At 39.6% G+C, this 17937-nt stretch overlaps 1 protein-coding gene across 6 annotated transcripts in view; it reads left to right on the forward strand.

Annotated features, from left to right (window-relative positions):
* Positions 1-17937, forward strand: part of WAPL (WAPL cohesin release factor) — an 88520-nt gene that overhangs the window by 56318 nt on the left and 14265 nt on the right. For all 6 annotated transcript variants that reach the window (XM_015147094.3, XM_077946435.1, XM_015147095.3 and 3 more), the window contains 7 exons: positions 1372-1599; positions 8028-8139; positions 8820-8917; positions 10592-10668; positions 13745-13920; positions 14244-14359; positions 15696-15860. In XM_015147094.3, coding sequence (XP_015002580.2) covers positions 1372-1599; positions 8028-8139; positions 8820-8917; positions 10592-10668; positions 13745-13920; positions 14244-14359; positions 15696-15860 — 972 coding nt within the window. The remainder of the gene's footprint in view (positions 1-1371; positions 1600-8027; positions 8140-8819; positions 8918-10591; positions 10669-13744; positions 13921-14243; positions 14360-15695; positions 15861-17937) is intronic.

A 17937-nucleotide genomic window follows, 5' to 3' on the forward strand; every position in this document is an offset into this window, starting at 1 on the left:
GTGCTGGGATTAACAGACGTGAGCCACTGCGCCCAGCCTAATTTTTGTATTTTTAATAGAGACGAGGTTTCACCATGTTACCAGGTTGATCTCGATCACCTTACCTCAGGTGATCTGCCCGCCTCAGCCTCCCAAAGTGCTGGGATTACAAGTGTGAGCCACCACGCCTAGCAATTGGTTTATTTTAAAGAAATCCAAATACGTGTATTTCAGCATCCTGGGTTTATATACAGATGCAAACATAGCTGTGTTTTCCAAGGGAAAAAATGTGTTAAGGGTTTGATATAGATTTAAAATTATTATTTAAATTATTGATTTTAAACTGAAATATGACTACTATGTCATAAAGAATAGGCTGGGCGTGGTGGGTTACGCCTGTAATCTTAGCACTTTGAGAGGCCAAAGTGGGTGTATCACTTGACCTCACGTGTTCAGAACCAGCCTCGGCAACATGGTGAAACCCCATCTACAAAAAAATAGAAAAAAATCAGCTGGGCATGGTGGCGTCTGCCGATTGTCCCAGGTACTTGGGAGGCTGAAGTGGGGAGGATTGCTTGAGTCCAGACAGACAAGGCTTCAGTGAGCTGATGTGGTGCCACTGCAGTCTAGTCTGGATGACAAAGTGAAACCTTGTCTCAAAAAGAAAAAAAATGAGGTATGTCATAATAGAATATATATATATATATATATATATATATATATATGCACACTCACACACACATATCTGTAAAAATGTTCTATAAACTCTTCGTTTAGCACAGAATAGCCAAATAAATATTTAACTCAGCTTATATTCTTCTAGCTATCAGGCATTCATATATGGATGATCCATTGAAAGGAAAATTTTAAGCAACAGCGTTTAATTTTTTAAACATGTTTCTTCAGAATATTTTTAGAGTGGGGCTGGGTGCGGTGGCTCACACCTGTAATCCCAACACTTCGGGAGGCCGAGCTGGGCGGATCACGAGGTCAGGAGATCAAGACCATCCTGGCTAACACAGTGAAACCCCATCTCTACTAAAAAAAAATTCAAAAAATAAGCTGGGCGTGGTGGTGCATACCTGTAGTCCCAGCTACTCAGGAGGCTGAGGCAAGAGAATAACGTGAACTCGGAAGGTGGAGGCTGCAGTGAGCTGAGATTGCACCGCTGCACTCCAACCTGGGCAACAGAGTGAGATGCCATCTCAAAAAAAAAAGAATATTTTTAGAGGGACCACTGAATAAAACATTTCTGAAGTTTCCAACATGGTTAGTAATATGTTTTAAGTGTTCTAACTTGTAAACAAAAGTCATTAACCATCTTATTTCCTGAGATGTCAGGAGTTGCTTACATGAACTTTTTTCTCTTTTCCTTTTTTTGGCCTGTGGAAGAATCTGTCCCTGTGTACAGCTGCCCTCATGTATATACTGAGTAGAGACCGTTTGAACATGGATCTTGACAGAGCTAGCTTAGATCTAATGATTCGACTTTTGGAACTGGAACAAGATGCTTCGTCAGCCAAGCTACTGAATGAAAAAGATATGAACAAAATTAAAGAAAAAATCCGAAGGCTCTGTGAAACTGTACACAACAAGCATCTTGATCTAGAAAATATAACGGTGGGTTTCTTCTTCCTTCCTTCTAAGATGAGAATTACTTTCATAAAGTCTTTGGTTAATTACAGCAGCTGTGTGACTGTGGGCAAATTATTTTAACTCTAACCTTGGTTTACAGTTTGGCAAATTTCTTAGGTTTAGATCTGAGCATAATTTCCTTCCTTGCCTGAACTTCCTAAACTAGTTTATCTGTGTTTAGGCTTTTTGCCCAGTAAATAGTTGCATTTTCTGTTGCATTTTTTCTAATCCTTTTCTCTTTATTTTTTATTTTTTAAGGAAAAAATGGGCCGGGCACAGTGGCTCATGCCTGTAATAACCAGCATTTTGAGAGGCCGAAGCAGGTGGATTGCTTGAACCTGGGAGTTTGGGTCCAGCTTGGGTGACATGGGGAAACCCCAGCTCTACAGAAAATACAAAAAAGTTAGCCAGATATGGTGGTGTGCACCTGTAGTCCCAGCTACTCAGGAGGCTTAGGTTGGGGGAATATCCTGAGCCAAGGGAGTTTTAAGGTACAGCGAGCCGAGGTTGTGCCCCTGCACCTCCAGCCTGGGTGGCAGAGTGAGATCGTCTCAAAAAAAAGGGTAGAAACTACATTTAGGCTATTAGGAATTTGAATTCTTTTTCTCCATGGATTTCAGGAATAAAAGTTTCAGAGGATTTACATCTGCCATTTTCTTTTTTAATATTTATTTTATAATAATAGTAATAATTATTATTTTTTGAGACAGGGTCTTGCTCTGTTTCCCAGGCTGGAGGGCAGTGGTGCAGTCATAGCTCATTGCAGCCTCAAACCCCTAGGCTAAAGTGATCCTCCCACCTCAGCGCCCCAAGTAGCTGGGACTACAGGTGTATACCACCATATCTGGCTAACTTTTGTATTTTTAGTAGAGGCGGGGTTTTTGCCATGTTGCCCAGGCTGGTTTTGAACTCGTGGGCTCAAGCGATCTCCCCTCAGCCTCTCAAAGTGTTGGGATTACAGGCGTGAGCCACCACCCCTGCCATAACTGCCATTTTCAATTGGCAAGCATCTATTTATTCCAGAGTACCTCAGGGTGTCTAACTGCTTCATGGGACTTGAAGAACCCTGAAGACACGACAAGGAAGATTCCTAGGCACCTCGCCTCCCCTGAGGTGGTATTCCTTATAATTTAGTCATGGCCAGTAGCTGCTGTTAATGCTCATCACGATGCCCCATGTGTGAGATGGCTATTCCATTATTTTTTTTTTTTTTTTTTTTTTTGAGACGGAGTCTCGCTCTGTCTCCCAGGCTGGAGTGCAGTGGCCGGATCTCAGCTCACTGCAAGCTCTGCCTCCCGGGTTCCCGCCATTCTCCTGCCTCAGCCTCCCGAGTAGCTGGGACTACAGGCGCCCGCCACCTCGCCCGGCTAGTTTTTTGTATTTTTTTAGTAGAGACGGGGTTTCACCGTGTTCGCCAGGATGGTCTCGATCTCCCGACCTCGTGATCCGCCCGTCTCGGCCTCCCAAAGTGCTGGGATTACAGGCTTGAGCCACCGCGCCCGGCCGGCTATTCCATTTTTGCTTTAGTTCAGTTCTGCTTTCTTCTGACTTTTTACTTGTACAATCAATAATGTTTCAATGGTTTCTAGGCCAGTAGAAGATAATTGGCCTGTGATTTTGAAAACAAACAAACAAAAAGAATATTTATTATAAAGTAACCTGGTTTTCAGACATTTCCAACATCAAAACTATATAAACATTGGTTATTGTCTACTGGTTCACAATGGACAAGTCTATGCAAACGTACCCTCAAAGTCCAAGGAAGCTGAGAGGCCGAAGAGTGACAAATCCAGTGTTTTAGAAAGAAACATTTAATAGGGACTTACGAACAAAAGCCATATCTGTATCTCGGGATCCCTATGCCATTACACCCCACATCCAGGATTTATATGCTATATGGAAAGCGTAATTCAGAATGGATGTGTAGGGCTGTTGAAGTACACCAGGGTTGTTTGACGTAAGGGCAGGATATACAGTAAGTACCTGATTTTACATAAGGAACAATGGGTAAACTGGAAATTTTAGAGGCTTTCCTGAACAGATGTTAATTAATCAGAAGCCAGGCTGGGCGGTGTGGCTCGTGCCTATAATCCCAGCATTTTGGGAGTCCGAGGCAGGCGGCTCACCTGAGACCAGGAGTTCAAGACCAATCTGGCCAGTATGGTGAAATCCGGTCTCTACTAAAAATACAAAAATTAGCTGTGCATGGTGGTGGGTGCCTGTATTCCCAGCTACTTGGGAGTCTGAGGCACAAGAATTTCTTGAACCTGGAACCTAAGAGGCAAGGTGGAGGTTTCAGTGAGCTGAGATTGGCGCCACTGCACTCCATCCTGGGCAACAGAGCAAGACTGTGTCTCCAAAAAAAAAAAAAAAAAAGGCCAGTGACTCCACACTTACTTAACTGAAGACTGCAGCATTTGCCACAAAAATTTGTAGGATGCTTTGTGCTAGCCAGATGTGACTTAAGGCTCTTGCTCTATTCTCTAGTTACGGTGGAGGATGGGAGAGCAATTTAACTTTAAACAGCAAGGTACAAAACTGACATGTATTCAGTACTTTTCACTTTATAAGATTGTGGAGAGAGGTGGTGTGCTCAGATGGCAAATCATGAAGTCTTGCCCCTGTCGCCCAGGCCAGAGTGCAGTGGTGTGATCTCATCTCACTGCAGCCTCTGCCTCCTGGGTTCAAGCGATTCTTGTGCGTCAGCCTCTTGAATAGCTGGGATTACAGACGTGTGCCATCACACCCAGCTAATTTTCTTGTATTTTTAGTAGAGACGGGGTTTTACTATGTTGGCCAAGCTGGTCTCAAACTCCTGATCTCGGGTGACCTGCCCTCCTCGGCCTTCCTGGGATTACAAACATGAGCCACTGCACCTGTCCAAAATATCTGTAATTTTTATTTACTTCTATATTTTTAGTGTCTACTAATTTTTTCATGCTATAAAAGAATAAATTTGAGCCTATAATTTTTATTTGCCTGCATAGTTGGATGAATGTGCCTTTAGTTTTTTGTCTGTATTCGACATTTAGATTCATTTCAGGTATGCTGTTAAATAACATGATAAACTTGATAATTGGATTTGTCTTATATTTTGTTGAATTTATTAGGATGATAAATACCAGAATAGAAACTTTCCTACACTGTATTAAATAGTTTACTCATATGATTAAGCCAGAGCACAGTTGTCAATTTTAGGATTCCTCTTTTTCCCCACTAATGTTAGCTATTCTTGAATATTTTTGTTTTAAATTGTACAGTAGATTTACTATGTTGTTTTGTACAATGAATATCCTCTACACATTAGTTTTGTTACTAGTTGCTTACTTTCTTGAATATATTGGTATTGCTGATTTGCCATGAAAAGAGAATTTAAAATAGTAATATAGTCATGCTTTGTGTCATGACAGATATGTTCTAAAAATGCATTGTTAGGTGATTTTGTTGTTGTGTGAACATCAAAGTGTACTTACACAGACCTAGAAGTTATAACCTACCACACATCTCGACTGTATGGTAAAACCTGTTGCTTTTAGGGTGCAAACCTGTATAGCATGTTACTATATTGAACACTGAAGGCAGTTGGAACACAATGGTGGTAAAATTTGTGCATCTAAACATAAAAAACATACAGTAAAAATATGATATAAAAGATTTTAAAAGATACACCTATATGGACACTTACCATGAGTAGAGCTTGCAGGACTGGAAGTTGCTCTGTGTAAGTCAGTGAGTGATGAGTGAATGCGAAGGCCGAGGACATTATTGCACACTACTACAGACTTGATAAACACCATACACTCTGGCTCCCTTAAGTTTAACTCTTGACTCTTTTATAATAACACTTAGCTTAAAACACAAATTGTATAGATCTACAAAAATATTCTGTGAGCTTTTGTCTGCTTTTAAAATTATTTTTTAACTTTTAAAACTTTTTTTGTTAAAAATGAAGATGACACACACACTTTAACCTAGGTCCACACAGGGTCAAGATTATCAATATGGGCCGGGCGCGGTGGCTCACGCCTGTAATCCCAGCACTTTGGGAGGCCAAGGCGGGCAGATCACAAGGTCAGGAGATCGAGACCACGGTGAAACCCCGTCTCTACTAAAAATACAAAAAAAAAAATTAGCCGGGCGCGGTTGTGGGCGCCTGTAGTCCCAGCTACTCGGGAGGCTGAGGCAGGAGAATGGCGTGAACCCGGGAGGCGGAGCTTGCAGTGAGCCGAGATCGCGCCACTGCACTCCAGCCTGGGCTGGGCGACAGAGCGAGACTCCGTCTCAAAAAAAAAAAAAAAAAAAAAAAAGATTATCAATATGATTGTCTTCCACCTCCATATCTTGTCCCATTGGAAGGTTTTAGGGGCAGTAAAACTTGCATGGAGGTGTCATCTCCTGTGATAACAATGCCTTGACCTGGAATACCTTCTGAAGGACCTGCCTGGGGGCTCCCCTGCACTGCCTTGAAACTCTCTGGCTCTGTCAACCTGGCTGGAGTGCAGTAGCGCCATCTCAGCTCACTGCAACTTCCGCCTCCTGGGTTCAAGTGACCCTTGTGCCTCAGCCTCCCAAAGTGCTAGGATTACAGGTGTGAGCCACCTCGTGGCCTGTTGCTCTTATTTTCTGATTAGTGATTTGACTGTGCTTTAACTCTGAGGACTATTCCAGTTTTCAAATAAAATGCTTGAATAGTAGGCTGTTTTTACATGCTAGCTTATAGTATACTGAATATAGCCTAAAATATCAAAGAATCATTTTTATGCCAATAGAAACAAAACCATAACTTACTAAAAAGACTCGAGTTTTAATTATTAATATCACATTACCATCACCTTTCTTCTAAACAAAGAATGCCTCATTAGGCTTCAGCTTTGCCAGTATGACTCATGAATTAACACACCCGAACCAATCTAAATTACTCTTTGAGGGACAGAATGAAAAATGGGCACAATTGAATCTGTTTTTTGTGGTATTGGATTCTAGTTCTATATTTGTCACCTTGGAGAACTTTTTTTTTTTTTGAGACGGAGTCTCACTTTGTCGGCCAGGCTGGAGTATAGTGGCACAAATCTTGGCTCGCTGCAACCTTGGCCTCCCGGGTTCAAGCAATTCTTCCTGCTTCAGCCTCCCGAGTAGCTGGGATTACAGGCGCCCACCACCACGCCCAGCCAATTTTTGTATTTTTAGTAGAGATGGGGTTTTACCATGTTGGCCAGGCTGGTCTTGAACTCCTGACCTCAGGTGATCAGCCTGCCTCGGTCTCCCAAAGTGCTGGGATTACAGGCTTGAGCCACCACACCTGGCCGAGAACAACTTTTTTTAAAAGAAGTAGATTAAAATATTCTAGATCTCTTCTAAATGTGCAATCCTAAGGTTTTCACTGGTAATATCTGTTATTTGCGTTTCTAAATATCTAATTATTTTGCAGTTTTCAAATAGACCTGATAATGTAAACCATCATCTTTCGAAAGGGAGAAATTTAGGGAGAAAAATCAGATCTTGTCAGTCTTTGCTAGTTAAAGAGTGTTTATTTTGTTATGCCGAAGTTCCTTTATTACAGCAGGAACCAAATTGCTGTTTGTTGGGAAGTGGCTGTCTGCTTTAAAAAGAAAAACAACAGCCAAAGTGAAATAAAGAGCAATAAAAACTTTACTCAGACTGTGAATGTGGCTCTTAGCTTTTGTACCAGAAGGTGGTGGTCCTAAAGCATTATTTGTATACAGTTTTGTTATCATGGCCACATGATGAATATCTGAGCTGCTAAGCCTGCAGTATGCCCTTTAAAACTAGTCAGTCTGCAACACTAAAATGAACAAAAGATTTGTATGCAGAATAGACAAAATACACCGAATAATAAGAAAAGACAATCAGTCTTGAAGGAAAATATGGAAAGAATAATGAACAGGAGTCTCATATTAGAAACATAATATGTGAAAAACTGTTCAAGGTTATTGTAGTTGTAAAAATACAAACAAAAGCAATATGTTACCATTTTGTGTCCTCAGACAAAAATGTTAAGTGATAACTTGTGCTTTTGAAGATTCAGGGCAACTGACTTTGCTCCTGAGAGCATTACTTGTTAAATCCATTGCAGTAAATTAATCCAATATTGATTTACAGTTAAAAAATACATGTACCCTTCCACACTTCTATGCTGTAGAAATAAGAGTACCTATATATATGTATAATATTAAACTGATAGATGATAGACTAATAGCACATTTTCTCTATGAAAAGCTGGTTAAACTTTGTTCAATGTAGACTATTCTGATAAAATTGAAAATTAGTTCAATTTTATGTATAAAAGTAGTATTAAAAAACTACATGTAGCATGCAGTAAAGTTTTGTAAAGAAACAATTTCTAGACTTATTGCTGAAAGTTAATATTCATTAATGATGCTTCTGGTTTTTAGACTGGGCATTTAGCTATGGAGACATTACTGTCCCTTACTTCTAAACGAGCAGGAGACTGGTTTAAAGAAGAACTCCGGCTTTTGGGTGGTCTGGATCATATTGTAGATAAAGGTATGATATTCACATTTATAATGTTTTTATATATTATTTAAAGCCTGAAGAAAACACTCCATTGACATACTTCAAAAAATAATTGTGTCCGTTTGGAAATGTCTGGTTTTTTTTTTAGTAGCATCCTGCAAATTTCTAACATTTAAAGAAGCGACCTGCTGGGCGCGGTGGCTCACGCCTGTAATCCCAGCACTTTGGGAGGCCGAGGCGGGCGGATCACCTGAGGTCAGGATTTTGAAACCAGCCTGACCCACATGGAGAAACCCCGTCTCTACTAAAAATACAAAACTAGCCAGGCGTGGTGCTGCATGCTTGTAATCCCAGCTACTTGGGAGGCTGAGGCAGGACAATTGCTTGAACATGGGAGGTGGAGGTTGCAGTGAGCTGAGATTGTGCCATTGCACTCCAGCCTGGGCAACAAGAGTGAAACTCTGTCTCCAAAAAAAAAAAAAAAAAAAAGGCCATTAACATTTTGATATTGGGGGATTATGGAAACAAAATAATTACAGAGTATGATATATTTCAAAATCTCACAGTATGAAACCTAGAATAAAAAATGTTCAGAGAGGTTCCAGCATGTTCATAGCGTGTGTACAGATGGCTTCTAATATTAGTTAAAAGTATTCTGTTGGTAAGTATTGATGGTAAATACTAACTTACGTTTGTTTCTTTTCACCTAGTAAAAGAATGTGTGGATCATTTAAGTAGAGATGAGGATGAAGAGAAACTGGTAGCCTCACTATGGGGAGCAGAGAGATGTTTACGAGTTTTAGAAAGTGTAAGTATGGATGATTTGGCAAAAATTATTCAATCTTAATTGTGATTGTGTGTGTGAGAGAGACTGCCAAATATTTTATATACCCCTGGGGGTTCACTTCTGTTAATCCAGATAGAAATAGCAGTACTTTTTTTGAGCAACCAGTTAATAAACAAGCTAAATGAGTAGTTTTATATTTTAGGAGTACCTGTATTGTTGCTGCAAATGAAATGTTATGCTTGTTTGTTTATATATGCCAATCTTTTTTTAAGATTTTATTATTTTTATTATTATTTTTTGAGCCAGAGTCTCGCTGTGTCACCCAGGCTACAATGCAGTGGCCTTGTCTCAGCTCACTGCAACCTCTGCCTCTAGGGTTCAAGCAATTTTCATGCCTCAGCCTCTTGCGTACTGGGATTATAGGCGTGTGCCATCATGCCCTTCCAATTTTTGTATTTTTAGTAGAGTCAGGGTTTCTCCATGTTGGCCAGGCTGGTCTCAAACTCCTAGCCTCAAGTGGTCTGCCGGCTTTGGCCTCCCAAAGTGTTGGGATTACAGGCATTACACCTTGCTGGGCCCCTCCAAGCCCAGCTTTTTTTTTCCTTAATGTGAATTTCCTTAATGTGAATTTCTACTTGACTACATTGTAGATAACAATAGTGAAATGCAATCAAGTTTTATTTTTAAATTATTATTAGCATTTTGTTTATTTGACTTTTATTTGAGTCAGATTGTTTATAGGCGTGACTTGTCATAATATTTGACTTTGGAGAATGATACTGTTGAACTGCAGTAAGTATATTTTGTTCTTTGACTCTTATGAAGGACTTAACCCACTTCCGTGTAGATTAGAATTTATACTGCCAGCTAATTTCAGCATGCATAGGTTTGTTCACCAGGTTATTTTAAAAACATCTGTGGGGAAAATAGGCCAGGCATGGTGGCTCACGCCTGTAATCCCAGCACTTTGGGAGTCTGAGGTGGGCCGATCACGAGGTCAGGATATCGAGACCATCCTGGCTAACACGGTGAAACCCCATCTCCACTAAAAATACAAAAAATTAGCTGGGTGTGGTGGCAGGTGCCTGTAGTCCAATCTATTCGGGAGGCTGAGGCAGGAGAATGTTATGAACCCAGGAGGTGGAGCTTGCAGTGAGCTGAGATTGTGCCACTGCACTCCAGCCTGGGTGACAGAGTGAGACTCCGTCTCAAAAAAAAAAAAACAAAAAACAAAAACTGTGGGGAAAATAGTGTGGTATAAATTAAAAGCTCTGGCCAGATTAAATTGTAATCGCTCCATATGTCTTCTAGAGTGCTTTGGGTACAGTAGATAACAGATATTTCTTTGTAAAAATGTATTCTAAATGAATCTACTTATGAACTTTACGTTATTTGTAAGTTGAGGACTGCTCTATTCTGACATTCAGTGTGTTTGGCAATTTGTTACAGTGAATATATAGTGTAGAATATGTTAATTATAAATGAATAATTATAACAGTGATGTCTTAATTTTTTCGTAAAATATTAGCTTTCTTATTTTACATCTGGAACCTGTGGGTTGTGAAATTATTTCCTTAGGTAACAAGAACTGTTTCTTCCTCATTTTTATATCTTTTACGCCCCAGGCAGAATGTGGTGTTGTGAATGAATGAAAGTTTTGGATTGTCACAATTATCTCATATTCTTCCCTTTTAGGTAACTGTGCATAATCCCGAAAATCAAAGCTACTTGATAGCATATAAAGATTCCCAACTTATTGTTTCATCAGCTAAGTAAGTTTTTTGTTTATTAGTTAACAGTTAACATTGTTACTTATTTTGAACATTTGGATTGATCATAAATGAAAGAAATTTGGATTAGCTTCCTCCATGAAGTACTCTGTTGAGTTCTATGAATCAGTTCACATTGTGTAACGAAAGTTTGAAGAGTACAGATTTTGGACGCAAAATGAAGATGTGGATTCCAATTTGATAATTTCAGCTGTATCACTTTTGTAATATACAAACCAAACTCTTTACAAGGGGGGATAATAATTGTGTCTAACCCACCTAGGATTTTTATTACAATTGAATGAGTTAATTTGTATGTTTGTAAGAAATATATACTTAGTAGACATTTTAAAATATGTGTATATTAAAAATACATATAAAAACATTTTTAAAATTTAAATGACTTTAAAAGTATCTTTTGTATCTTATTTGTGATACATATTAATGAGTTACATTAGTTAATATGCAAAGCCTAGAACAATACTTGGCATATAGTAAATACTAAGCATTTTTCCTCATTCTGGTTTTAAATGGAGTTTTCTAGCCCTCTTCTTCTGCACTTTATTTAGACCTGTTTTTTCATATCTGTATGTAGCTTCTTCCATTCCACATTTCTTTCTTCCCACATTTCATCACAATTAGGCTAATGCTGTCACCTCTGCGCAGGTAAAATTCCCAAGTATGTCTCCAGTCCTGGTTTTATCTTATTACAGCAGCCTCTTCCTGATATCTCTGTCCTAGTTCTTGATATCTGCCCTAGTTCTCTGGCTTTTAGCCTATCCAGAACAATACTACTTGGAGTTAACTTTCTCCAAATCGCTACTTGAAAAAATAGTTTTAATTTCTCAAATCTCTGATTCCTTACTGTCTTTAGATATATGTACGACTTTCTTATTGAAGTCAGCCTTATCAAAGGCCCATTGCAGTCTTACTCTAGTTTATCTGTTTTTTAACCTCTTATTTTAGAGGAATTCAAATATAAATAGTGTAATAAACTGTAATGTACACATTATCAATCATGACCAGTCTGGTTTCCATCTATAACCCCATCCATTCCCTCTGCTGTATTATTTGAAACAAATCCAGGTATTTCATCCATAAATACTTAAGTACATAAGGTCTGAAAGAAAAGGACTCTTTTAAAAAATAAAACCTCAATGCCATTTTCATACCACACATTATTAGTTGCCTACTATTTTATGTTTAGGCAATATTCTAATTTTCAATAGTCTCAAATTTTTAGTTTCAATAGATTTTCTTAATCTGTAGGTTTTTAAAATCTCCCTTTTTGTCTTGGATTTGTACATTTTGTATCTTTCATTTGTATATTTTATTTATCTTTATTTTATTTATTTTTTTTTCTGAGCCCCAGCTGGAGTACAGTGGCATGATATTGGCTCACTGCAACCCCCGCCTCCCAGGTTCACGCGATTCTCCTGCCTCAGCCGGAATATGAGTAGCTGGGACAACAGGTGTGCGCCACCACACCCGGCTAATTTTTGTATTTTTAGCAGAGACGGGGTTTCACCATGTTGACCAGGCTGGTCTCAGGTGATCTGCCCGCCTCAGCCTCCCAAAGTGTTGGGATTACAGACGTGAGCCACTGTGCCTGGCCTATTTTATATACATTTAGCACTTTTTTTTTTTTTTTTTAAATAGATACAGGGTCTTGCTGTGTTGTCCCGGCTGGTCTCAAACTCGTGGGCTCAAGTGATTCTTCTGCCTTGACCTCCCAAAGTGTTGGGGTTACAGGCATGAGCCACTGTGCCTTGCCTATATTTAGTGCTCTTACCGCATGCATTCTGGTTGGTTGCTACCATGTTATTACCCTTCCTTACCAAAGATTATTGAAGTTAAATGTTTCTGGTTTCATTTTCTTTTTTAAATTGACAAGAAAAATTGTATATGTTGTTTCTGATTTAAAAATATCTCTTGTGTATACTTCATAACCTCTGGCAAGTACCTTGTAAAAGGAAGTATTTCATATGACAGATGCTCTTTCGTTGTGATTAGGAAAATCAGGCCACATGTCTTGGAAGTGGCAGTAGAGGTCAGAATTGAGTGTTTGTAAAAGAGCACTTATCTCTAGGTTTTTAAGCTTTTCAGCAGAAACCATAATCAATTCAGAGATAGCTTACAGAAAGATTAAATAACATATGCTGAACCTCCTTTCATCTTCAAAGCCCGAGTTTAGCCCAGTCTAAAAACAGTTGAGTTACCAATGACAGTATGGTAATCCTGACCAGCATTCAATACCAGAAGAACAAATTATTTTAGGTTAGACATGAGGAACACCTTCCTGACCAAATGGTTGTAAAATATTAAGAACTTTCACAGAATTTCCTCAGTATGTTTTAAAGGGCAACTAGGCATAGATTAGATACGGTTTCTAATTTTGTGTGATATATAATGCATGAAGAATCAACTGATAGAGCCAGCTTACTTGATTTGTATTAAACATAAAAATAGTGGACTTGATGATTTAAACAGTGTCTTTAGAAATACTAGATCCATTTAGGGATTATATTTCCTTGTTATTTTGGGTAGAATCTTGAGAATCCTTGGATGTAACTCATCCCCTTGGATAACTGTCAAGGAGACATGTCAGTTTGAATGAACTTAAATTAAAAAATAATGATTTATATTGTCACATTGGTAGTTAAGATAATAAAAATAATGATTTGCTCTAATGCGTATGAAATATTTAATACTTGTGTTTACTTTAACATTTGTTATGTAGTCATAACATTTACTACCTCAGAAGTGTCCAACATTAGCTCTTTAATCATTTGCACTGTTTGAGAAAGGGTTGTTGTCCGTCTCATATTGGAGAGATCAATAACATGCGAGACAATTTGGAAATAAAGAGATTACTAGTGGTAAATGTAGATAGTACAGATATAAACTTCTGCCATGAGTTTTTAATTTTAACGTTCCTTGGATAATTTTTTTTAAGGTATCATGTTTTTCCAAAATAAAGTGAAATTTCATCCGATAGCCTTTAGGTTCAAGTAAATAGAAATTTGCTGTGTACCTATTATTATTTACTATAATAGTCTATATTTTATTTCCTTTTAAGAGCATTACAGCATTGTGAAGAACTGATTCAGCAGTACAACCGCGCTGAGGACAGCATATGCTTAGGTGACAGTAAGCCTCTGCCTCACCAGAATGTAACTAACCATGTAGGCAAAGCAGTGGAGGACTGCATGAGGGCCATCATTGGGGTGTTGCTCAATTTAACTAATGATAATGGTAAGATTTTTTCCATTTTTTTCTCATTGAAAGATGTATATTACATGTGAAAACAAGTTATTTTTCTTTGTTTCTCCTTTTCTTAGGATAGTGATTTTTTAATTTGTCATAATGTACTTGACTTATTCATGTGTAGGTTTAAATTGCTTTTAAGAGTTGGTATTTTTAGAAGCCTAGTAGCTTAACCCGGAAGTATCAACAGTATGTTTCAATGGAGAAATGACTGTACAATTCCAAGTTAATGTCCATGTTAATAAATCTCCATTATTAGTGTTCTAAGGAAGAATCAATAACCACTTTCCTATATCCATTTCTTATTTCAGAGTGGGGCAGCACCAAAACAGGAGAGCAGGACGGTCTCATAGGCACAGCACTGAACTGTGTGCTTCAGGTTCCAAAGTACCTACCTCAGGAGCAGAGATTTGATATTCGAGTGCTGGTAAGTTGAAATGACTTTTTCAGAAAAATGAGTATCATATCTAGTAAGGTGTGCAAAATGTTAACCTGAGTTTGGGTTTAAGAACCAACCCTTTAATATATTTTGGGTTTTTTTCATGAATTTCCTTAAGAACATACTTTTTTTTTTTTTTTTTTTGGAGATGGAATCTACAGTGGCATCATCTTGGCTCACTGCAACCTCCGCCTCCCTGTTTCAAGCAGTCCTCTTGCCTCAGCCTTCCAGGTGCTGGGACTATAGGCATGTGCCACCATGCCTGACTAATTTTTGTATTTTTAGTAGAGATGGCGTTTTGCCATGTTGCCCAGGCTGGTCTCAAACTCCTGGCCTCAAGCGATCTGCCCACCTCAGCCTCCCAAAGTGGTGGGATTACAGGTATGAGCCACTGCGTCTGGCTGAATGTACTTCTTATTGTGCAAAAGAAAGCCATGAAAGACCCTATGTAAACATAAAAAGTGCAAAAGCTAAAAGTGACGGTTAAAAATTAAAGGAATGATTCTTTGGGAAAATTGGTGGGTTTTTTTGTTTTGCTTTTTTTTTTTTTTTTTTTTTTTGAGACGGAGTCTTGCTGTGTCGCCCAGGCTGGAGTGCAGTGGCCGGATCTCAGCTCACTGCAAGCTCTGCCTCCCGGGTTTTTACGCCATTCTCCTGCCTCAGCCTCCCGAGTAGCCGGGACTACAGGCGCCCACCACCTCGCCCGGCTAGTTTTTTGTATTTTTTAGTAGAGACGGGGTTTCACCGTGTTAGCCAGGATGGTCTCGAACTCCTGACCTCGTGATCCGCCCGTCTCGGCCTCCCAAAGTGCTGGGATTACAGGCTTGAGCCACCGCGCCCGGCTTTTTTTTTTTTTTTTTTTTTTTTTTGAGACAGAGTCTTAGTCTCTTTCCCAGGCTGGAGTGCAGTGACACAATCTTGGCTCACTGCAACCTCCATCTCCTGGGTTCAGGCGATTCTCCTGCCTCAGCCTCCCAAGTAGGTGGGATTACAAGCATCCAACACCACACCTGGCTTGTTTTTGTATTTTTAGTAGAGATGGGGTTTCCCCATGTTTGTCAGGTTGGTCTTGAACTCCTGGCCTCAAGTGATCCACCCACCTTGGCTTCCCAAAGTGCTGGAATTACAGGCATGAGCCACTGTGCCCGGTCTTTTTGCTTTTTTTTTTTCTTTTTGTCCTTTCATACTACTGGTTTTTAGCCATTTTATAGATGGTAGAACACTGATATTCAGCTTTTTAGCTACCAATAAAAATTGTGTATATTGTGTTTATTTGTTTTAAGCACTCATCTCTGATAATATGTGTCTTTTAAAATTTTTGAAGGGCTTAGGTCTGCTGATAAATCTAGTGGAGTATAGCGCTCGGAATCGGCACTGTCTTGTCAACATGGAAACATCGTGTTCTTTTGATTCTTCCATCTGTAGTGGAGAAGGAGATGGTAGTTTAAGGATAGCTGGACAAGTTCATGCTGTTCAGGCTTTAGTGCAGGTAAGCAACCACTTAAATACAAACTCATAACTGCAGTTTGTTGGATTTGTCCAATTTCTTTTATCAATTCCACCTTTTACCTCCTTTTCTTCCCTACCTGTTGCTGGCCCCTTCTGCCCCTCCCCCAGCCTTTTTAGTTAGAACTCCTGAAGCATGTCTCTGCTAGGGTCGAAAGGGACTGTTTTACACCTGACCAATTTTTAAATATTCACAGCGTCTAGGGTGAAAGCTTATTTTAAACCAGAATTTGTAACCAATTAAAAATGTGGTACACGGTGGTGCACGCCTATAATCCTAGCACTTTGGGAGGCCGAGGCAGGTGGATCACTTGAGGTCAGGAGTTCAAGACCAGCCTGACCAATATGGTGAAACCTCATCTCTACTAAAAATACAAAAATTAGCCAGGCATGGTGGCATGCACCTGTAATCTCAGCTACTCAGGAGGCTAGGCAGGAGAATCACTTGAACTGAGGAGGTGGAGGTTGCAGTGAGCCAAGGTGGCATGTCACTACACTCCAGCCTGGACAACAGAGGAAGACTCTGTTTCAAAGAAAAAAAAAAATGGTGTTGTGATTTCTCTGTAGATCAGTACACTGCTTAGAATGCATTCTTACTTTATTCTGCTGATTTTTCTCAACTTTTATAATCACTCCTTAAGTATTGTTACCAAAAAGCAGAGACAAAGGCACATTTGTTTTATTAATCAAATTGGGTGCGGTGCAGTGGCTCACACCTGTAATCCCAGCACTTTGGGAGACTGAGGCGGGGAGGATCACTTGAGTCCAGGAGTTCAAGACCAGCCTGGGCAACATAGTGAGCTCCCATCTCTGTTTAAAAAAAAAAAAAAAAAGTCAAGAATCCAGGCCCATCTCATCCACTTCATGTTCTCTAGTATTTATTTACTCATCTGATCTGTGTCCAGAACTTTGACCTTATGGACCATAGAAAGCTAGAAGTTCCTTTGTCACCTGTTCCCTTACCCAGTCTGGAAAGGGCAGAGTAGCTGAGCATGGGAAATCGTGAATGAGAATGTTTCTTTGAACCATTTAAAGTCATTTTTCATTATCCTCTTTTGTTCTCTATTATGTGTGATTGAATGTTGACTGTAGGTAAGAGGTAGTTAATCCCTAGGATTTTCTTCTTAGATTCAGGATACTCGGTCTTGACTAGCCTTGAAATTTTAGTTTATTTAAAATACAAAATTAAATGTGAAACTAGTGATAAATTGTCATTACTTATCAATAACAGTAATAGTAAATGGTAGTAGTAATTTACTAACAATAATTGGTAATAGACTACTTTTAGTCTCCAGATACCATTTAGAGATTTCATTTAATGCAAAAACCATTTTAAAATATTTGGCACCTCTCTCTTTGATCCCATCGACACATTTATTTTTCTGCTAAATGAAGCATTTCTTGACCAGGCTAGGTAGCTCACACCTATAATCCCAGCACTTTGGGAGGCCAAGCAAGGTGGGTGGATTGTTTGAGCTCAGGAGTTGAGACCAGCATGGGCAACATAGTGAGATCCTGTCTGTACAAAAAGTAAAATAGTTGATCGAGTGTGGTGGTGCATGCTCATAGTACCAGCTACTCGGGAGGCTGAAGTGAGAGGATTGCTTGGGCCCAGGAGTTTGAAGTTGCAGTGAGCCGTGATTACAGCACTGTGTTCTAGCCTGGGCAACAGAGTGAGACCGTGTATCAAAAACATTTTAAAAAAGTATTTTTTTTTCTGTACAGTTGACTTGTTTTTTGTTTTTTTGTTTTTTTTTTTTTTTGAGACGGAGTCTCGCTCTGTCCCCAGGCTGGAGTGCAGTGGCCGCATCTCAGCTCACTGCAAGCTCCGCCTCCCGGGTCTACACCATTCTCCTGCCTCAGCCTCCCGAGTAGCTGGGACTACAGGCGCCCGCCACCTCACCCGGCTAGTTTTTTGTATTTTTTAGTAGAGACGGGGTTTCACCGTATTAGCCAGGCTGGTCTTGATCTCCTGACCTTGTGATCCGCCCGTCTCGGCCTCCCAAAGTGCTGGGATTACAGGCTTGAGCCACCGCGCCCGGCCACAGTTGACTTGTTTT

Source organism: Macaca mulatta, chromosome 9 (genome assembly GCF_049350105.2).
Source record: "Macaca mulatta isolate MMU2019108-1 chromosome 9, T2T-MMU8v2.0, whole genome shotgun sequence".
NCBI lineage: Eukaryota > Metazoa > Chordata > Mammalia > Primates > Cercopithecidae > Macaca > Macaca mulatta.